Source organism: Pholcus phalangioides, unplaced genomic scaffold (genome assembly GCF_987345545.1).
Source record: "Pholcus phalangioides strain wild (caught in Gottingen) unplaced genomic scaffold, Ppha-v1.0 ptg000024l_1, whole genome shotgun sequence".
Classification (NCBI taxonomy): Eukaryota; Metazoa; Arthropoda; class Arachnida; order Araneae; family Pholcidae; genus Pholcus; species Pholcus phalangioides.
Window position 1 is genome coordinate 9,390,930 of NW_028301616.1, and position 23,536 is coordinate 9,414,465.

A 23,536-nucleotide genomic window follows, 5' to 3' on the forward strand; every position below is an offset into this window, starting at 1 on the left:
AGGCATATATTTGAAAAGGTAGGAAAAGGAGGTTTTTGGGGTTTACATTAGGAAAGGCTTCTCCTCGCGCGCGCAAAAATCTCTTATCTTTTAAATGTTGATCCTAGAAATCAAGCAAATATTTCAGATTTGCTGAAAAGGGATGGCGGAGGAAAATGAAAGATACTTCAATATACATCTTACGCGTGCGTGCGTGTGTGTGTATAGGAAGCATCATGCATACCTTTTCAGAGAACTCCACTCGGCACATCATTACCTGTTTTACGGCAACGGAAAATCCGCTTTTGTTATGATAACGAGTTTACTTTTGCGCTCTGGTTTGCGAACTTTCTCAACCCCTCTCCCTATCATATCTTAAGGACTTTTCTTAAGGAGAGGATATATATATATAGTAAGGTGGGGAGGGGGATTGTGTGTGATGCTCGGTTTCTTATGCAAACACGACCAAATCCCAATTTCGGGCTGCAGACTGAAATTTACATCACCTCTCTCTCTCTCTCTATCTCTCGGCTTTCGCATCCAATATATTCACCCTAACACCAAAGCGTCATTATTCATCTCTCTTTCACCCCCCTTCGAATATACCCACGTATATACTCACATACACAAAATTTACTAGGTTTTCTAAGTCAATAGCGGGAAGCTTTTGCGGTAAAGGCGCGTGGGGTATAGATGATAGTCCGCTTTTATTAGTAACATCAAAGGGTTTTGTATATATATATATATGTGTTTGTATCCTCCGACTTCTCACGGATCCCATTTTTGTATCATACATGTCGAGAACGGGGGTACGGAGAATGCATGTGAAAAGATTGCATCATCATCATCATCATTCGAAGCAATAACGCGTCGATTGAAGTCATTGAATTTAGATATCATACATTTTAAGAGTATATATATGAGATATATAACAGCGTTTGTGTGTGGTGGTGAGACGATTCAGAGCTGAAATTTTCCAACCTCCCTCTTCTTAGAAAAATTTATTTCTCTTCCTTTCATGTTTATGATCTCCTCCACCTCCTCCATGCGTTTTCCAATCATCTCTCTTTTAACAAACGCCAATGGATTATTTCGATATGTTGGTGATGGTGTGTGAGAAAATATTTCTCAATTCCTATATATTCCCATTCGAAAATCAAACAAAAATCTCCCTCACTGTCTCTACAAACCCACGTTTTTCGTATTTTTGAAAATTGTAGCGGTGGTTTCTCACCACAAAAATCAGCATTTGAAAAGGAATAGTATTCTGTGTTGTATAAGGTATTTCTTAGATGGAAGTCGGTCTCGGGTCAGCCGCAAGGTGTGTTTGCATGTTTGTATGTAGCATGTATGTTGGGTACTATTTTCTCCGACGTATCTAGATCTCATGATTTTATTGTGGAGTACACGTGTTCACGTATGCATACACGTATTTTGAGAATCCGACATTGTCCCTCCCCCCACGGCCATTGTTCTTCGAGAATGGCGGGAATGCCTTATTTGCATGATCAGGGTCGCAGCCGATCATGAAGTGTGTTACGATTCGAATTCGGCTGAAATTTCTATACTGTTATATTAGCTGATAGTATAGGAGAGACGAATAATACAAAGAATGTACGTACATCAAAGTCCCAAAATATATTTTTTTTCCCCTGAACATCATGTTCATGTTGTTTATATGTATTACGAGAATATTACCTGCATACCAAGTAGGATTCAAAAAACAGTCGTGGAAACAAAGAACATTGTATACGGAGGAATGGAATATATAAGGCTATATATTTTGCGTTTTTCTCGACGTTGAGATTTTCGTGCGATTGAAATGAGGAATTTCGATATAGTTTGATTCAATAAGGACCATTCCGCAAGTACGATGAATTTACAAAAAAATTCATTTACACCATGGGAGCATATACTTTTCTGTCAGTCAGCCGTATTTTGCCTAGAATTAATGTGTTGATAGCGGTATTGAGCGGAACTACTTTCTCAGGGACAAACAGATATCAAAATACTGATAAAATGAATTTTAATTTAACTGTTAGAATCATGTCGTTAGCCGGTTAAAAACATTTAAATGGACCGGACTGGGCCCAGAGAATGCTCTTCTTGGTACACTTATGTCATACAACTTGTATATTGATTTGCAGTGTTTTTTTTGGACTTATACAAATTCAAATACAAACACAAAGGCCACAACAGGCAAAATGCCCGATATAGCTAGGATTCTAAGAAAGTGGTTCTCAAACTTTTGTCACCCCGCAGCACCCTTACCCAATTCATAGTACATTTGCTTCTCCCCAAAATAGTTTATAATAGATATTTTCACTTAGCGTAAATAGGCACACAAATCAAAATCTGCAGATCACAGTGACGTCCCTGAAAAAGGTTGGTGGTGCCCCTAAGAGCCACGACACACACTTTGAGAAACACTACTCTAAGATATTAGAGTACACCGCCAATCAACTGCTTTTACAAGGGGACACCAGTATCGATTGGTGAGGGACAATGCAAGGTTATGGTGTCGCAGGGAATTTTTCTCTAATAGGGTTGTTAATAAATGGAATAGCTTACCCTCGGAGGTAGTAAATTGTAACACAATTGACACGTTTAAAAAGAAATACGATAAACATGTTGGGGTAAATCGAGAAGCTATCCATTCTTAGAATAAGACAACCATAAGTATTCTTTATGGGCATTGTATAATATTTTATCATGTGTATATATTGTTTATAATTTGTGTTAATTGCATTTTTAATGGGGTTGCTGTATTTTTGAAACATATGACATCCATATTTTTATGGGCATCTTTTTATCAGCCACCTCGTTGGGCATTTTGCCTGTTGTGGCGTTGTATTTGTATTTGTATTTGTATTTGTACTAGTATTAAAGCTTAGAAGCATATCAAATATTAGATATGCTTCTAAAATCAAGTATCTGATTCTGGCTGCTAAATCGAAAATTTAAGCTTCATATCGTAAAAATTGGCCATAATTTGAACGCTTATAGCTCAAAAACGACACATTGCAGGCAAACGATAGATCTTCAAGAGAAATAAAAAAAAATCTTCCTTCGCAAAAATAATTTTTTGTCAAAACGCTTTCAAATATACCGACTATATTTTTATAATAATAATAATAATAATAATAATTTTTATAAAAATAAGTTTTTTGGAATTTTTTAACTATTTACGAATTTGTTGAACACCCTGTATATCACTGTTATTTCAATGGCGACTAAGGATCGATCTTATTAGAAAAAATGTCTGAACATACCCCCATTTAAGGGGATTGTAACACGAAAATTTTCTAAACAAACACATTTTCGAGTTTTTAAATTTTCATTTTTTTCATACTATAAAACTTACTGCGTCTGTGCTCGAATTTTTGTTGTACTGTCACAAGAAGTATTTTTCATTATATTTTAATATAAACTGCTGACAGGCATTATAATGGAAAAAATAAGCATTTATATGCTCATTTATTCCAATGAAATGCTCTTTCTTCACAACTGTATTTCTTTTCAGATAAGGAACATTTTTTCAACTTGTTCAAATGCCCTGAAACTTTCTGTTTCTCCAAAAGTGAATGAAGTATTACATACTTTAATGAAAGATGTCGCGTACAGATAATGCGTGGATTGGAATTTTAATATGCCCTATTTACATACACACATCGAAACTTGAGCACAGGCCGTTTTGTACCTCAACAAGGTACACAAATTTGTGTCTTAACGTGATATTTTTGGATAACAGCTCTCATAAAACACTATTTTCCATATTATTCAATTCCTACTGATTCGGAAAGCGTTATTTAAAGCAATTTAATCGATAGGAAACAACTTCCTTGAAATTAAAAATACACACACACAAAAAAATATATTCCCTTGTCGACACTGGGGTCTAAGAAAAAATCGTGTAATTAATGAATTTTTCCTGATGAATGGGGACGGTCGAGCACACACACACACAGAGATATAAAACCCTTTTTTGTACATTTCCTTGAGTAATTAAAGGGATTTCTCGGTTCATTTAATTAGAAAATTTTTCTATTCGTTCACTAATTAAGGACGAATTAGTCTCACTAATTGACTGATTAATTTTGCAATGAGAAGTTTTCTGCTGTACACCATGTGGGTGAAAAACGACAGAAGTATTTTGATTTGTCAAATAAGCTAGCATTTTTGCTACCGAAGAGTATACAATCGATATACTGACTATTGTTGTGTAAATCATTGGGAATAGTTACCTTTTGTATATACGAGGATTGCTTTTTTTTTTAATTGCTTACTGTAAGAATTTGCTTACAATGCTTTTGTGTTCTCGCCATCGTTGCGCATGGGCATGTATTGGAACATTTTCCATTTTCTATGTAAATAACCTGCGGTATGACATCGTCAGAATCCCTTGAGCGACATTTTTACAGTGAAAGTTGTCGCTTTTAAAGGTGGAAAATGAAACTCGACGAAGGAAATGGACTTTATATTCCCATTAAATGCACATATATAAGGATGACAAGAACAAAGACTATTATCTAATGCAGTACGACCAAAATAGAAGCATAGCTGGATAAAAATTGAGAGGTTGTTAAGCACTAAAGTACAATTAAGACTCCAAAATTTCGCGTGACGCCTGCAACAGTAGCTGTGGTTGATTTGTTCAATCGCTGGAACGGGAACGTGGCCATACCATCCCACTAGGATTTAAGACCCTACGGAAGGCCTCTCAGCACTAATTCAAACTTGGATCTTAAGTGGAGGAACCATATCGTGGCGTTCACTAAAGGACAGTTTGCAGAGGTCCATCAGTCGGTAGTTGTCATTAGGCTTAAGTTTCCTTCGTTGTAAGTTTCTGAACAATTTTTCTACTGTTTTGTGAGTTACTGTAGATGCTCCGCAAGCCTCGTCCTTGATGACACCATAGGTGCAGTGCAACCTTTCGTGTAGCCAATTTTTATCCAGCTTGACTCGTTATTTTTCAAGAATATCGTGGTTGTACTACTTCAGACACCCGATTCGCTCATAATATTCTTTGCCTTTGTCCTTTTCATTGCACATGCGTATAAATTGAGATGAAAAAGTCCATTTCTTTTGAGACAGCGTGAAATGATTAATTCCTGGAAGAGATGACATTTCTTAGTTCCATATCATGACATTTCAACAGCAATGTTGACACTGTCTGGAAAGGCAATCCCTTTCATCTACACCATCTTTACAAAACTTTTGGACTAGATTTGTTGTCGTTGTGCCACGTATTAATGTACATATATGGCTTCTAATTCTAAAGACACTGAAGGACCAAACACATCTCGGGTCTCCATGAAACTCTTGCCGAGGGATGAATGTATTTGGGTAAAAATTATGGAAAAATATAGGAGACTTTCGTATTAAAGTTTTTTCAATCTAGAATTTTGAATTTTTTCTCCGTCGCTGCCCATTCCAAAAAACGTCGAGGCAAAAAAAAACTCAAGGTAAACAAATGACAAATAACATACCATGGAATGCAACAAGCAGAATGCACATATTCAGGGGAGTACATAACATTTCGTACTATCTAGTGCCATTGATTTTGTTTTCAGCAGATGGCGTAACAAATTATAATACAAACTTAAACCGGGACAAACTTGACATCCGGGTTAGTCCGGGAACTTTTTCGTACAAAACGAGACATTCTTCTTTCTAAACCTTTGATTGGAATCACAATATTTAATATTAATTGAAAGTTACATTAACTTGAAACAGTTATTCATTTTCAGAAAACTTACCAATTAAATTTTTTTCTCATTTGTGCAGATAGCGGATACGGATACCAATCGGATCTACATGACGATAGCTTCGTGAGGCGGAAGCAGAGAAGGAATCGAACCACGTTCACGGTCCAGCAAGTAAGTACCCACGTCTTCCTATACATCTCCATTTATTTATAGTTAGAAAATATACAGGGTGCTTAAAAAAATAGAAACATTAGGTGGTGGAATGCATGGAAACAATACTTTTTAAATGCTTTTTAAATAAAGGTTTAACGTAAAGTATTTTGTTATGGAATGCATGATCGAAATAAAATGTATATGCACTAGCAGAACGGCAGATTTTACACGATGGTCTCAAAAAGTCTAAATTAAAAAAAAAAATGAAGAAATCAAGTAAGAGTCTTGTTTCGAATGAACCAGAGAAAAGGGTTTCATTCTTTTGTGTTGACTTATCACTGAAAATGACACGTGCGTTACGTACGTTGACGTTACGAGAGAAAGAACAGGAATGAATCAGAAAAAGACAGTCTCACAAAAAGTAACATTGATGTATGCAATTATGGAAATTAGACTTCCCAACTCACAGAAAATTGTGGAAGGCGTTCTAGTGGTTCAAAGGAACCGATTTCGTATATAGCATACACTTCAAATGGTGTGCTTATTATTATTTATTAAACTGATAAAGAAAATAGTAAGCAGAACACATCGGATACATTCTTCACAATCTAATGAACTAACATGAAAAAAATGAACGAGAGAGATATGAATTATATTAAAGTTTTTAAAACTCGCATTAAAACTTTAAATTCCAACCAGTTTTTTCATTTGCCATAATAATAAAGATTTATTTATTTATTTATACAATATTGTTGGCCCTGGGGCCGATACAAGAAGATGCGATTGAAAATGAAAGAGATATTGTTTGATATTGAACAAAAAACTAGTGATAGAGCGGGAGATTCAACAATAGAGCCTGGGAGTTTGTTCCATTCACCAATGAGGAAAGAAGCTGTATTTAAAGCAGTCAGTGGAAGCAAAAGCACACATACAAGATGTGTTTTTAGACACCCATTTTATTCCCTTTTGCTCGTCCTTATAGGCCAAATACTTTTACATCGTGAGATTTTGGCTTCACAGGGACATTTAAAAATTAATTTTTGTATACAATCAAAATGAAAACAAAAAGCCAATTAGTTAAATTTGGCGCCTTCATCTATTATACCGAAGGAAAACTATCCGGTAGGAGTTGAATAAAAATTCGCCGAGATATCGGTGATTAATATTTTTGATTTTCTCCACTTTTGATCAACTGTCCAACGTATTCTTCGTTTTATTTGGTTAGTTTATCACTTGAAAAATTAAATTAAAAATACAAGAATTTAAATAACCGAGTTATCGGTTATATATGCACACAAACAGGGTGCATAGGGTATGACATTTTACTACTGCTACTACTAAACCAGACATGCACCTTGTTCCATATTCGTCTGCGGAACTTCTAACGAAATGGTACATGTTGGAATGTGCATGTATGTGTTGTGAACATAACGTAAAGTTTGTTTCTATGTAATTTTTGTTATGCGCAGTGCTGCCATCTGCCATCAATTTTTCCAACTATGGATGAACTGTAATGATTAAAGATTTTATCGTCGTAGGCTTGTTGCTCTCTGTGGCGAGACTTTTTAACGGGGAGACCGGTTCGTAGTAGCCCCTCGAAGTTGGGAACCACAAAAAACCAACTTCAACCGACTACCACTATGGCGAAGGTAGGGTTTGAACCTGGGTCCTCCGTCACTATGACCCCCTCGACGACCACAGCGGCTATGGAATTTCACTGGCGAACCGCTGATCCTGGAGTTGTACTTCCAATTAGAAGAAGTATTCAAATAACGTATAGTATTTCGATAAGTCATTCATGTTACAAGGGGTTGCATAGTTATAAGAATTAAAAAAAATGAACTTTTTATACCGTCCCCGTGTGCTCAAAAACCCAAGTAGAAAGTTGTTTCCCTGTCTCTCTTGATGCCAACGAAAAAAAAATCCACGTTTCTAAGTGCAATATTTAGTGAGGTATTCAAAGTCAGTAAAACCGTTTTACCCGCATTTAACGCCGCTTTTCCCATATTCCCACCTTTTTTCGAATTCAAATGTCACACTTGGAAACATGTACCTTTTTTTTTCTTGAGAGACAAGGCAATAACTTTCTAATTCAGTTTTGGGGCACACGGGGACTATATAAAAAGTTAATTTTTCATTTTAATAACTATACAACCCCTATAAACATGAATGACATATCTGAGTACTACACGTTATTTGAAAACGTTTTCTAATTGGAAATATACCTCTAGGATCAACGGCTTGCCAGTAAAATGCCATACACCCCCCCCCCCCCCAACTCCGTTTGCTATGCACCCTGCATATCTTACCTTTTTTTCTACCTTGTTTCAAAAAAAGAACTATAACATTATACTCTTGTCATTGATACGCGCTGTGTATTTTCTGTTATATTGGACACGTTTTATTGATGGTGCTATACAGCAGGTTATATATTTATCTTCAATTATGTATGCACAAGAATAAGGCATTATTGGGTGTTCATTGGTAAGTTCGAATTTCAGTGTTCGATACCTTTCACATACAAATACAAGGCCACAACAGGCAAAATGCCTAACGAGGTGGGTGAGAAAAAGATGTCCATAACAAATATGGATGTCATATATTTCAAAAATACAGCAACCCAATTAAACATGCAATTACAAACGATATATATATACATGATAAAATATTATACAATGCCCATAAGGAATACTTATGGTGCAAATAACTACATAACTCTCTACGAATAAACTACATACAATACAAAAACATTAATTATGACCTGTGGAGTTGTCATTCGTACCAATCATTCTCAAAATCGGATGTTTCTTCTTCGCGTGTAAACAATAATGTAAGAAGAAAAAAAATGTAATATCCCAGAGAATGCGTTCTGTACTTCGTGCTAAAGGAATTCATCGAAGTATTAAGGTATCCGTACGCTTATTTTTGGCCAGGCAGTGTACACCCTCATAATTTTGAATTTTTGATTTTTTTGCATTATCGATTTTACGCATTCTCATGATTGATCAACATTCATTTAAGAGATTAGTGTACGATCTTGGCTTGTCTTACGCTTTCCTATGGGAAATATCGCCTGCCTTTAAGGAACATTTTAAATTTTTTTATTCACTGTAGGACCTCAATGTCTTTCCCTAGAATATTTTTATGAATATTTTTATACATTTTAACGCGAGCTTTTAGAGTTTTAGTGATTTTAGTTGCTGGTTATTCGTTTTTCGAATTTTAACACGCATTTTTTCCACACATCAACAAAATTTACCCTTTATTCTGTACTTGATGGTAATAATAAAATTTTTTTAAACTAATTTTAACAAGAAATCCTCTCGTTTTTAGGCATGCAACATATCCGAGCTGAAACACACGCAGTTTCATGACATTTGAACAAGTGGTGTTTGAAAAAATGTTCCTTATCTGACAAAAACAGTTTTGAAAAAAAAAAGAAAGAACATATTTATGGAAAACATTAGCATGATAGTAATGTCTGCCCAGTATATATGAAAAAAAAAAAATACTTGTAGTGAGCAGGTAGAACAAAAACTAGAACGCAGTTGGATGCAGAAAATTTTAAAGCATTTAAAAAATTGAGAAATTGAAAATGTGTTTATTTGAAAATTTGTACTAAACTCCCTTTAAATCACGTTTTAATTGGCCCAACCATTTATCATACGTTAATAACATATTTTTGGATGTATATCCTAACGTTATTTATATGAATGAATATACCTAGTAATTTCCATGATTCGATTCTTTTTTTGAATAATCAGCTTGAAGAGCTAGAAAAAGCGTTTGCCCAAACACACTACCCGGATGTATTTACGAGAGAAGACCTAGCGATGAAAATCAATCTCACGGAAGCACGAGTCCAGGTATGTACATAACTGATCAATTTCATTATAGTAGATTCAAATTTCTTTAAAAAACAAAAGTGCATTTTTTAAAAACATAAAAACAAATTAAAACTGAAATTCGAGCCTTGCTCACTAACCCTTTAAGCGGTTTTTAAAATTTTCCTGATCCCCATTTGAAATTGCAAAACCTTCCCAAAGTGCCATCTATTTTCAAGAAGATTTTTTTTTCGATTGTGAACTGTGATAACTGCTTCCTCTCCCAAACAAGGCAATATACTCTACCCATCGCTTTTATGTCCCGCCACACCTGCCATGATGTGTGTGGCTTTCTATCAAGAGAAATACATTTTTTTTTGGGAAAAGAATCTTGTATTACTTATATTGAGCGTATATTTCTTTACAGCTCTGGAAGGAGGGGGAGGGGGGAAGGAAACACACACAGTTTCTTTTTTCTCGCTCCTCCTCTTATCCAACCTTGAACAAGGGCTGACTCCGCCCACTGGCAGTTGATTGATTGGAGGGGAGCATGGAAAAACATGTTTTACGGTGAAAATAACTTCGACGCGTTTTCAGAGACAGATATTTCGGGGGGTGGCTGAAATAAGTAGATAAAGTTGGACGAGATATCTCGGGACTGCCACCGAGAGGGTTAATAACTCGGTTGCGAGGTACCGGCAGCAATGTATTGTGATATCTATAGTGGTTTCTAGCAATTTGACAGGGTACGAATTTCAAGGGTATGAAATTGAGGAACGTCATTTGTCAATTCATCACTTTGCTCATCATTTGTCATTACCTTATCATTGAAGTGCTTATGAAATATCTGTGTACACCGTAGGTATTATTTTCTGAATAATATTCAAAAATGGGTCAAATCTTAGAAATGACTAGTTTTACAGATTCAAAATTCAGAACAGACAATCACAATAATCTCAGACAGGGAAAAGCTGCTAGACAAAAGCATCTAAAGAAACAATTTCAACGAAATTTGAAAATTTCTTGAGAAAATTTTATTGTAGATCTGATATTTGATCAGTTTCCTGTCTTGTTTTTCAAATATAATTCAATGGATATAAGACATAGAAAATGATAAAAGAAACTTCCACTATCAGAAGCTCAATAGAATGAATCCAATAGGAAAAATTTGTATCTGCAGTATATATGTTGTGTATGCAATTGCGGCATTTCGTAATTAAGTTTTCTTTGTTCGATTTTGCTTATTCCGGGACAGACATGAATAAAAATCACCGCCAACAAAAAAAAAATTCAAATTCTAATATTTTATATGAAATTTCTGATTCACTACAAACTAATAAATTCAGATATTTGGTGCCAAAATCAATATTTTAAGATTAATTCCATTCGATGAATTTTCTTTATCAATACAAAAATATTTCCATACAAAAAATTTATATTTCCACATTCTTCCTCTATTAATAACATAAAATTCTGTTTAAAAGAATTTTATATTCATATTTCAAAACGCAGAATATCCTTTTTTCTGAAGCATTTTCATTTTGTTTTACATCCATTATAGTATCATTTCCTTCCAGCATTACACAACATGTACGATTTGACCTCTCAATCCCCACAGGCATGTGATAATCACGTGTTAAAAAAGAAAACCATACGCATAGATCGCCATTGCGTATTCGAAGTTCATAAAATACACTCACCACAAAGCCATTAAATTTAAAATCCACTTCACACACAACGCGGGGAAAAAGATTCTAAAAAATTGAAACCCTCTTTTTTGAAATGAGCGAACACACGTCGAGTGAAATGAAACATTCATGTAACACCGTGTGCAAAATAGCAAAATAACAAACACACACACACACACACACGAAAAACACAGCTAAGAATATCTAATTCGAAACATGTCGGGCAAATTTACATATCTCTACTTTAATTCAACGTTGTCCTCAAGCTTTATACAATCTTAATACAGGTATGGGAAGGTTGTCCTCACACACCAAAAAAAAAAATACAGGAAAAGCACTCGAGAGCTTTTTAAGGGTTTTTTTTTGGTATTCCGGGACGGACGGGAATGAAAATCACCACCTACGAAAAAAAAAATTGAAGCATTCGAATACACAACAACGCCCTTTATTTTTAAATGAGAGCCCTATAAACAAGAGAAATGTATATTTTTGCGTGTTGTTTCTTCTCTCATTTGATTTGATGTCTCTTCTGAAACACACTGAATGGAGAAACACCCGAGAAAAAAAACTAGAAAAACACAAGAAAACCCTCTCTCTCACTCTCTCAGCCGAGTGTTTTCATTGCTTTCTCACACTCACTCTCTCTCTCTTTATAACTCTCACTCCTCTTTTATCTCGTCCTTCATCTAACCAATCTGCAAATAAAATGAGATGAATGAAGGCTTTGATAACGAAGTATATTCGCCGGTTTCAAGTCACTATAAAAAGAGAAACCTCCCGAAATTTATATAGTGCGGGGGGATATACCAGAGTGGGAATTTCCTCGCGTAACGAGGTATTCGGATTTTATTTTTGAAAAATTTCTTTTTTTTGGTGCCTTTAAGAGCAATGTAGATATACATTTCCGAATACAGAAATACACTCAAAGTAAATAATCACACGCTGAAAAATTCCATGTATCGGGGACCCTTGATGTATACATACGTACACGCCATAGGAAATAAGAGATGAGCTTTTGTGTGATTTTGTAAAATTTCGAAAAAAGGTTCATTTCAAAACAAAAAAAAGTTTGAATTTTATAACATTAATTTCTCTACTCCTAAAAAATATTCACGGAATAATATTTCGAGTTCGTACACACAAAAAAAAGAAACTTTATATAATTTTTTTTTGGATATTTAAGTAGCTTTTCTACGCGAGTATCAAAATTTTTCCTTCGAAAATTCTCGTATAGGGTTTTATTAAAATTACAAATTAGTATTTTTTCGCGATTCAAAAAATAAAAATAAAAAAGTTTACGAAAGAAATTTTTTTAGATATTTCTAGAAAAAAAAAATTGTTTTCATATATATTTTTGAATGTAAGAAAAATTTATTTATTACAAAAAAATTTCTCTTATATTTATGTTGTTTCTTTGGAATATATAATTGGTTTTCCCTATGAGAAAGTGGCATAAAAGTTTTACGGGATTTTCTGGAGGTGGAGCGGGGGAAACGAACGTTTCTTGTTAATGGTGTGGTGGAGGACGCGAGAATTTGAGGGAAATGTAGGAAAATAATACTAATAATAATAATAAAAAAAATATTTCTTAAGCAATTTTCAGTTCTCGAAACATCGAATTTCATGAATAGTTCATATGGATTATATGAGGTACCGGTAACGAAATTAAAAACTTTTTTTTTTCTTCCTCCCCTCTTTTTCCACAAAATAATTTATACATAATTTTTATTTATTTTTTTTACTTTTTCCTCCGTCTTAATCTTTTGGGGGGGGGGGCGAACTTTTACATAATTATGTTGTACATGAGGAACGAGATAGAGCGAGAGAGAGAAGAGGTAGAGAATCGCCAACATTGCCAAAAAAAGAGAATGTGGGAAAAGAACTCACGAGAGCGCATTGATGAAGTTAAAGAAATAAGAGTGTAGAGAACGAAAATTTTATAAGAAAATTTGGGAAAAGAAAAAAAAATTAAACAAAAATTAGTAGAAAAAAGAAAAAGAAAGAAAGAGGCGTTACTCGTTAAAATGATTATCTAACGCCTCCTCCCTCCAGTTTCCCCACGTTAAATTCAAATTAGTGATGAACGCCACGGAATTGAATTTTTTTTTTAGTAAAAAAAAATTTTTTTTTGAATTTTTAAGAAAAATTTTTTACAATGAGGGAAAGAGGAGTATGTGGTATATATTAGAATGTACGAGTATTAAAATTTGAAATAATAATAAAAAAAAAGTATTATAACGTTGTTATCGGTAGCTTTAATGGATGTAAGTGTTACTTTCTTATTTTTTTTGGGGTTTTATTATTATTTTTAAAAATTTTCCCGCATGTTTTTTGATCATTTTTTTTTTGTTTTTGAATTCTTGTTGCCGTCATGAAGAGAAATTACGATTAAGGCTCTGGAAAGTGGGAAAAATCCTTCGAAAATTCAAAAAATAAAATTTTTTATTTTTATTTTTTTCACACGCCGCGTATAAAGAATTAACAATTTCCAGTAAAAGACTTAAACAGTTTAGCTCCGGCCAGGATAAAAATTTTCTTTCATTTCCCATTTTTCTCTTTATTTTTACATTGGGCGAACATTAATGTTAATGACTGATATATACCTTTTTTTTAAGGATTATTATTATTTTTTTTCCTGTTCTTTCCGTCATTCATTAAATTTTCTTGGTTTTATTATTCCTTTGAAGAAGAGGATGCGGAGGGTTTTTCGGGAAAAAGACTTTTTCGGTGTAAAAAGAATTTTTTTTATATTTTAAATTTTTACGGATATTATTATTATGGATAAGGTAGATATATATATATATATATGTGTGTGTGAAAAAAATGGTACGTATGTAAAGTTGATTCCGAGGCGAATTATCAATTTGAATTATCAATTACACATGCCTCGAGCCTTCACTTATGGGTCGTAATGTAATTATGAAACTCCGAGGAAAAGTATGGTAATATAATAATGTAAATTCGGTTCGAGGTACTGTGTGATGAATTCATTCTGGTTATTAGTATAAGCATGTGTGTGCTGCGCTTTTACTGCGCTTTTTTATTTATTCATGAATTTTTTTTTTTTTGCGTTTTTAAATCAATGAAAGTTAATGAAAATTTTTGGTATTTGTGCGGAAGATAGAAAAGGCTTGTTCAATGTACGAATTTATATTTAATTGATATTGAGGCTTTTTAATTCATGTATTTGACGATGCACGCGTCTGTTGCCATGTATGTAGTAGAAAAATTTAATCGTAATTGGTGGTAACATCATCATGCTGTATAATATTTATTTCGTTGTTGCTATGAGCAGTCACACGCATGCGTAGTTCAGTTAAACAAAAAGAAAAGAAGTCTTACTCTAATTCAAGGGTGCTCAACCTTTAGGAAAGTGCGGGCCACTCCATCGGTTTGAAAGCGTGTCGCGGGCCACTTAAATGGCCGCAGAATGTACCGCGTATCACCTAAATGATACTTGGCCCGCTTGAATGATCTGGAACTTAGTAACACGAGTAACGCACGTGGACCCTTAAGTGATCTGAAACATTGTCGCGGGTCACTCAAATGATCTGTTAATGTGCCACTAGGTTCATTTCTACAAAATTAGGTTTGAAATCGCGGGCCACATCAGATGGCTCCGACGGCCTGGTGATGGGTTGAGCGGGTATGCTCTAATTCCTGTTACTCATACAATGTTTTGGAAAATAAGTGCTACTTGCTACAAGTTCATATCCAAACTCAAGGTGAAAATGTTGAATTATATCCCAATATTACTGAAGATTTGGAGTGAAATTTTTAGACCAAAGTCCAGTTGTATTGACTGAAATGGTGGTTCCAGGAATGGACGATATCATCCTCTGTCCAGGGGTGTACGCAGGAGTTGTACTTTGGAGGGGATACAAAAAGCTGGGGCAGGGCATAACATTTTTTCCGGAGAAATTTTACCAACCTTCAAAAAGCATTCAAATTGGCAGGAATTGATTAACCTTCTATGCACAGTGTTTCTCAACCTATGGTTCGCGATGAAGGCATAGGCGGTCCGCAGGCAGACTTGATGAAATTATTCACCTGCTGTAATTGACATTAGTAATATATCCATATGTTTTAAAATAAAATTATACTTAGGTACACCAAACACCATCGAGTAAAATGCAGGCAACTGCGTTCCTAAACACGGGATATCACTAAATTTTGCCAAAAAATTACAATTCACTGCTTTAAATGAAATTCGCTAATTACTTTTTCTCTTTTTTTAATGGGGATTGTGACATAAACACGAATCATTCCAAAATAATTTTTAATAGTTAGTTTTCACTTGGAGTGAAGAAGATTTCAACTATAAAAATAATGGCCTAACTATTTTCTCAAACAACTCCACGGACCCTCCCCCCTGCACGTTATACAAGGACCAGAAGGGGGTTTGAGACTTCTTGTTAAGAATCCCTGACTCAATGTAGGGGGTCCAAGTATCGGTCCCAAGTATCGAATCAGAGTGGTTCGACTGCACACATTTATAAAAAAAACCCTGCTTCTAAACATCACAACACTTTTACTCGAAAAAAAACCAGAACTTCACCACGAACTCGGGAACTCCTATATCATCCAATTCAACCCACACACAAAAGTGAATTATTCCCCGTTAATCCGGCGCAGAAGTAAAGAACCATTTGCACCACTACCACCACCATAATTTCGGTAAGAAAACTCGATAACGAACTAAACTAGAAACGCAATTTTTGCGGATTTTGTGGCCAGGTGCACACACACACAACTCCCTCTAGGCTCATTTACTATTACGTGTGTGTGTGTGTGTTAGTCTCTAGCCCCCCCAGTCTTCCATCCACCAATGAGGTAAAGACTCCTGCTGCGTCCTCTGGGACACCCAGAGACGGACTTTTCCTCTCTATCTCAGAGGGACCCATTTGATAAAGAGGATGTCCCGTTTTCCAGTCTGAGAAGCGGACCAAAACTGGGAAGATATATATACCCGGAGCCAGAAGTGTTAGAATAAAGGTTATTTGAGGAGAGAGAGAGAGAGAGAGAGCGTGTGGGGAGACCGCACGGAGCTGGGTCGGTAAGTAGTGATGAAGTGGTAACCGGTCGGCAGCTGACGCTAACGATCCACGAGTCAGATTAGCCCGAGGGTTAAAGAGTGGGGGTATCCTCAGTGGGGTCAGATTCATTCGTGGCGTCCATCAGCAAGAATCTATCGGGGAGCGGGAAAAATACCCCGAGAGAGAGAGAGCAGCTCGAGCTGTTGACAGCCTCCCCACCCCCACTTCTCATTAAGGATTCCAACTGTGATATCTTTCTTTTCAGGTACGATCCGGGGAGAGTTCTGTCTCCCCATCCCACTGCAACTTTTCAACGTCTGTGTACCACTTATACTCGTCGAGTACTCTCTGGAATGCTGTTCGATGGCACTCGATCACGCAATTTTCGCGGGTGATTTGCCGATTTTTCCACAAACATGGCTCCCACTTCTCTCCCGCCGGTCATTATCCGCTATTTTACCCAATAAAGTACATAAATGCTTGTGGTTTTCAATTACCGTTTGGTTTGTTGAGCAATATTTGCTAAAACGGGGTGATGCGGAAAAGGGTTTCTCTCCTGTCACTTTGTTCCATCGAGTTTTCCGACTATGCTTCATCAAATTCGTAAAATAAATGCTTTCATTTGCATCTTTCGTTCATCGTGTTGTTATAATGATTATGATATTAAATATAATATAAGGTTCAACTGTTTTTTAATGAGTAATTATAAATTATAATGACCATAATTATTTTATTGCGTATGAGTGTAAGGGTTTTCAATCGGAATCCCGAGATCGAAATAATAACTCTATCAAGATGCCAACAAGCATGACTCTTGCTCTATCTACCGTAAACACGGGTTACTTTGGCCTACTTTTTATGAAACATTTTGTTCAATCTTATATATGCTAGAATATTACAAATAATAAATTCTGAGATTTAAGGTAATTTTTAGATAGTTCAAACCCTTTTCTAAAAGAGTGTGATATTAAAAAGAAATCTATTTTCAGTAATATTTTTATGACATTATTAAGTAATTAATTATTTATTTTTATTTTGGGACAAAGTAGCCCCTAAGTTAGGGCAACTTTGTCCCACACATCAAATATTTCTACTTTGAAAAACTGTAAGACATGCTTGAAGCAATGGAACAAACGGGTTTTGAAGAAAATGTACTCTCACATATGAGTAAAAAGCTACATTTTATTTATTACTAGCTATAATACCCGGCGTAGCCCGGGTTTTCTTCAATCACAGGGAGAATTGAAAAATAGACAAACCATTATAAAGGAATGAACTAACATACATAATACTGTCAGCATTAAAGAAGGGACAAACCATTGTGAAGGCATTTGCACGTCGGAAACGCATTTCTAGGGAACCACGATAACCAAAGTAAACATTCCGAAAGTGATTGTTGAGTTCTGTGGGGAATCGAACCACCAACCTCACACTTTCCGGCCGCATGCTCTACCATTAAACTACAGAGGATAGACATTTTCTTTCCTAAGACCACTTTGTTCCTTTGGGCTGAATGGGACTGCGCAATAGACAGCCTCCTAACTCAGCAGCAGCTCGTAACGTTATCAGTGCGAGGTTGGTGGTTCGATTCCCCACAGAGGAGAGAATGTGACTTTTCTTTCCAATTATCTTCGCTTGGTATCCAGTCTCATCTGTACTTCGTACTATAATATTTCCTTCTTCCAAAGTGTTCTTTAGAAAGTAGGTTTCTGCAGTTTTTGGCGGAGCTGATTCCAATGGCTTATTTTCTTCAAGAAACAGACTTATTAGTTTCACTCATTAACAGTTCTCTGTGTTGGCTTAAGCATTTTCAGCTACTTTGACCCACTTTCTAACTGGGCCAAAGTAACCCATTCTTTTAGCGTCGGGATTAGTGTTTTTCTGAATTTCGGCTGAAGGCAGAATCTTGTCGAAATTTTGTTTGCGTCGGAATTTTGGATTTTCTCACTTTCGGTTATTTTGGAATCACGGCTTATTTAAAATTTCAGTAGCATCGGCATATCTGGTTCGAATATTGGTATTGTCGAAATCACGTCCGGCTTTACGATTTGGGCATAGCAAGGATCTCGATAGTTAGAAAATTATTAAAATGTATCATATCTCCAAAATTTAAATATTCCTACAGCTTGGACTTCATGAAAATTAATTTTCAATTAATAAATATACAGTATTAATAAAGTAAATTTCTATGCAAAAATTTTAAAGTATTTTTGTGATATTAAATTTCATTTTAAGGATTATTTTTTACAGAATTTCAGAGAACGATCAGCATTATAAATATTTCAAAAGAAATGTATGAAATTTAATATTTAATTAGAATTTAGTCACTTAAGAAATATTTGTGATAAATTTTTTATTACAAATCAGTACCAGGTGCTTCACAGCTTGTAAGTCACTACCAAATTTTTATTTATGTTTCCGAAGAGAATGAATCGCCAAAACAAATTTAGAAAATATTTCCTTACTGGGATTTGGCCCGAAATTTCAAAAATATTTCGAAAACAACAACATATTTCTCAGAATTTTTTCAAATGTTAAGCTTTGTGTTCGGTTGGTCTGTATGGTTTTTTTCAAGAAATACCTCTTCAATTTGAAGAAGATGATTTTTCTATAACGGCAAACGAATTTCCATGGTTGTTTTCAGTGCCCATAAATTGTAACAAAGTAAAATGAAAATTACAGGCCTGAACACCAGAGCCTTGTCATCTCCTATCCCCGCCCTGTAGGAGCGGTGACGTCAACCAATGGCTTCAGACAGTGATCGGTCAGCTTTTCATATACAACCCCGTGCAATGAGTAAGCAAGGCATGTTATATGAAGTATGAAGCACGGGGGCGGGGAACCACAAACATCTGATTTTTTTCAGGTTTTTCTTATACAAATGGGCTGTGGTCATCTGAAACAAAAAAAATCCTAAGCTTACTGGATCTAATAATGACTGATGCTTCAACGAGAATCTCACTATTACGAGTGATTTTTGCAATGCATGGCCGTGAAGTAATGTTGAGATGCTTTTACAGCGAGTTACTAAATTAGGAAACATTCGTTATAATGTCAACATATTCCGTTGAAAAAAAAAAAATTGGGGTTTCTTTCTCTCCGTTCTTTTAAGAATCACGTGAAGAAGTCATGCACGAGTAGCATGTGCACTGCATTGTGCAGTCCACAATACTAACGAGTCCAAACATCCATAAAAGTTGAGCAATGATATATATAATGAGAGATATAGATGGCTTTTTTCTCAGCCAGAGATATCAAGGAAACAGTTATTTTCCGGATATTATGCTGAAGCATGCAAGAGGGCCTGGGTTCGAGTCCCGGCGGAGACGTGATGACTTTTCTTTCCGAGCTCACCTCAGCATAATATCCGGAAAATAACTGTTTCCTTGATATATATAATAATTGAGATCTTCGTCTGTTCGGTTGAACAACTAAATTGCTTTGATAATACGAAATTCTATGCAAAAAGGTCTTAGAGAGAATCAACAGCTATGATACTAAAAACCAATTTCATGACTAGAGAGTGGTGGGTGAGAGAAAATTCTGTTCATTCGTTGATATTAGAATAAAACGGTCTAAAAAGATGCCTTAATTAACCAAATTATGTCTCAAACAAAATATTCGGTATTATGCATTTCATTCAATGTATTTGAATAATACATTGCCCGACGGTGATAGAGCATGGACCGTGTTCGGTTTGAAAGAAAGAAAGAAAAATAAAGAATATATTTGAGTTGATAATTTTTATTGTAAAATACCAACACAACTTTCAAGCATTGGATTAATTTGTTGTATGTTTAGTAGAATTTTGAAAAAAAAATCTGTTTTTTTAACTTTAATAAGAACTAAAATGGCCTATCAAAAACTTTACACGATAATTAATTACATGATTTCATTTTTTCATATTGCGGCAGTGAAAGGTTAAATGCAGCCAAAGTAGAAATTTTCTACACTTTTATTATACAACAGAGCAAAAAAATGGAAGTTCGCTTATAACGAGATATCAGTTACAACAGCAATTTTTCTCGTGATTGCGAGCTGTTGGTACCACGGACTTTTACTGCAATAAATATTATAATGTTAACCTTTTCACTTTTGAAAGTACTTTATAGTACCACAAATTTTTAAAACCTCGTAAAACATCCTTTACATATGTTGTTGGGTGCCGCTATTTTGAAGTATAAAAGCTGTGTATAACTACTTTACGGTCACCAGATGATAGCACAAGTGAGAGACAACTAGTTTTTTCAACTATGTTAATATTAATAAAATTCAGTTACATTTCCCCGCGTAAAAGTGTTTACTGCATCACCCAAAATTGTGATGGAGTATTCAACAACAGCTTTCACACACAAAATGTTCCTTAACATATAAAACAAATTATGGCTTTCTTTGTGGCGAAATAAATATTAATTATTATGCATTATTCAATATTTTTGAATTAGTATTTTTATTATTATTTTAAGCGTTTAGTGCTGACGAAACTTTAGAGAACCATATCAATTAATTTATAGTGTGCTAAATATTTTTTTTGATTTTACGCTTTAATTAGAACTAAATTGACCTACCGAAAATTTGCATGATAATTTCTTCATTTTTACAAAACGTGACAGTGAAAAGGTTAATGCAGCCAAAGTAGAAATTTTCTACAATTTTAAAACCTGACAGAACAAAAATTTAAATTCGCTTATAACGAGAAGTCCGTTACAACGGACCCTTTTACTGTAATAACCCTCGAATTTGTGGGTTGCTTTTTCTCACAGTAGAAATATTTTTTTTTTCCTCAGGGACTCTTAAGCCCTTACTTGAAAGATTGTACAAGTGTTTTGTTAGAAATATGGTGACTTTCATCAGAGGCTACTTCACCAAACACCAACTCTGGCCATACTGCTATATTGCAATTTACTGGTAGTAATGAGATGGGTTGGAAATGAAGGGCGCTCTGTCTATCGGTGGTCACCTCAAGCTCGTTAGGTAGAATATTTTACCCATATCCTCCCTCGGGTTTGAACCTGAGAACGTGACAGCAACCTCCACGGTGGTAGACGACCATCTTACCACCACGTCACTCGGGCGCTTTCATCAGAGGCTAGCACTAAAAGTTGTATTTTAAGGTGGTCCCCAGGAGAAAGTGCCTCCGGGAAAATGCGATTTATTACAGAAAATTTAGCAATGAAATTCTGGAAAAAAATGTGTGTATGTGAAGACGAATACACAGCCTGCATCATACTGGCTGAAAAAAATTTGAAATAATTGAAGGAAGTGAATTATTTGTTCACGAAAGAAAAAAAAAATTGAAAATTTGAAAGAAATATTTTCTGACATTTATGTTTTTAATGTATTTAAGTATCAAAAATGCAAAAAAACTCTTAAAATTAAAAAAAAAAAATTGAATGTTCGGGTCTGAAAGGGGATAAAAAATTTTAATGTTAAATTTTTGTTTTCAATTTTATTTTCTAGGTATGGTTCCAGAACAGACGAGCGAAATGGCGAAAAGCCGAACGTCTCCGCAAAGAACGCGAGGAAAAAGACAGAGGAAGCGCAGTGTCATCCGAGGACCCAACAAGAGATGGGACATTGCCGTCCATGGACGACGATCGGCGTTCCTCCCCGGACGACGTTGTCCTGTCCGGGGCCGCCGGCGATGCTCTGCACGACGGGGAGAAGTCGACTGTCGTCTCGCCGACGACCATCACCGAAGACCCGGACGACAGCAGCGATGAGAGGGACGACCTGTGCACGCCTTCATCGGGAGCGGCGTCCGGATCATTGCCTACCTTGGACGCAGATTCGGCCATCATGTCCAATATTTCCAAGCAGCAGCAGCAGCAGCAACAACAACAACAGCCATCACCGGAATCTTCCGTAGCTCTCGGTTCAAGTGCTGGAGGAGGTGGTGGAAGTGGAGGATCGTCCGGAGCAGATCCCGGACTCGTCGATTTTCCGATGCTGTTGGCCTCTCGGTCCGCAGGATCCCTTGGGGACTCGTCTTTCCTAAAAGACCCTACTGGTTGCCTAAGGCCGGGCTCTTTTCTTAGGTCATCCTTGTTCTCATCGTTGACGGCTGGGTAAGTTGAGACCTCCTCCAAATAAGGGCCTATTATGGCAGCAAATAAGTCCGGGAGAGTGAGAGAGAGCGAAAATGCAATTATTTTTATTGCTCGTCCTTTAGGGCATGATACAATGTGATTGGCGTGGTGGTGGCCTTACTGCCGCCATCATTCCCTTATGCACGGAACAGCTACTTTTGCTGGTTATTTCTATTTTCTCCGATTAGATCTGGAAATAGGAATGGTATTCGATAACATACGTGCTCGTACATATAAAGCTAATTTTTTCTGGTGGTAAATGGAGCAACTTCAGGGCCATTACATACATTTGAACATTTAGGGGATCTCCTACCTTTTAACATGGTGAAAAACTATGCTCCAGTCGAAATATCATTAAAAATATTATTTAACTATTAATTTATTTCAAATTTTTTTGTACTTACAGTTAATTTATATTCCACCCTATGCCAGTGCAACGTTTTACATACGTCAGCGTTACGCTATAAAAGTTTTATGAAAGTTATTTTATAAAACTTGAAAATTCAAACAATAAGCGCATCGGTTACATTCAAGTGAATGCAATCAATGGGCTTATTGGTTGATTTTTTTTTCAAGTTTTGTGAAAGATCTTTTATTAAACTTTTATTGTGTTATCCATTTTATATGTAATTCGGCCTATTACTTAATTTGTTGCAAATTAAAAATAAATGCATTTTCAATAGCTTGCGCGCATGAAATCAATACCATTGAATAAAAATTGATTCAAAATAAGTTAACTTCTTTGATTTAATTCACAAATTTTTTACACATATATTTGGTTGTATATGTATCATTTGCCGGTACAGAGTTTTTCATACGTGCAATACTTAATTTACTGGAAATTTAAAAAAAAACAACATTTTTCAACATCTTGCGTGCATGATAACATGAAATCAATATGATTGAATAAAAATCGATTCAAAATGAAGCAACTTCTGCTCAAATAATACATTTGAACATTAAGGGGTCTCTTACATTTTAACATGGTGAAAAACTACTCTAGTAGAAATATCATTAAAAATATTATTTGACTATCGATGCATTTCGAAATTTGTACAC

General features: G+C 35.4%; 1 protein-coding gene across 2 annotated transcripts in view; it reads left to right on the top strand.

Annotated features, from left to right (window-relative positions):
• Positions 1-23,536, top strand: part of Drgx (Dorsal root ganglia homeobox) — an 80,655-nt gene that overhangs the window by 37,296 nt on the left and 19,823 nt on the right. For both annotated transcript variants that reach the window (XM_089251049.1, XM_089251050.1), the window contains exons 3-5: positions 5,767-5,858; positions 9,605-9,706; positions 21,849-22,456. In XM_089251049.1, coding sequence (XP_089107175.1) covers positions 5,767-5,858; positions 9,605-9,706; positions 21,849-22,456 — 802 coding nt within the window. The remainder of the gene's footprint in view (positions 1-5,766; positions 5,859-9,604; positions 9,707-21,848; positions 22,457-23,536) is intronic.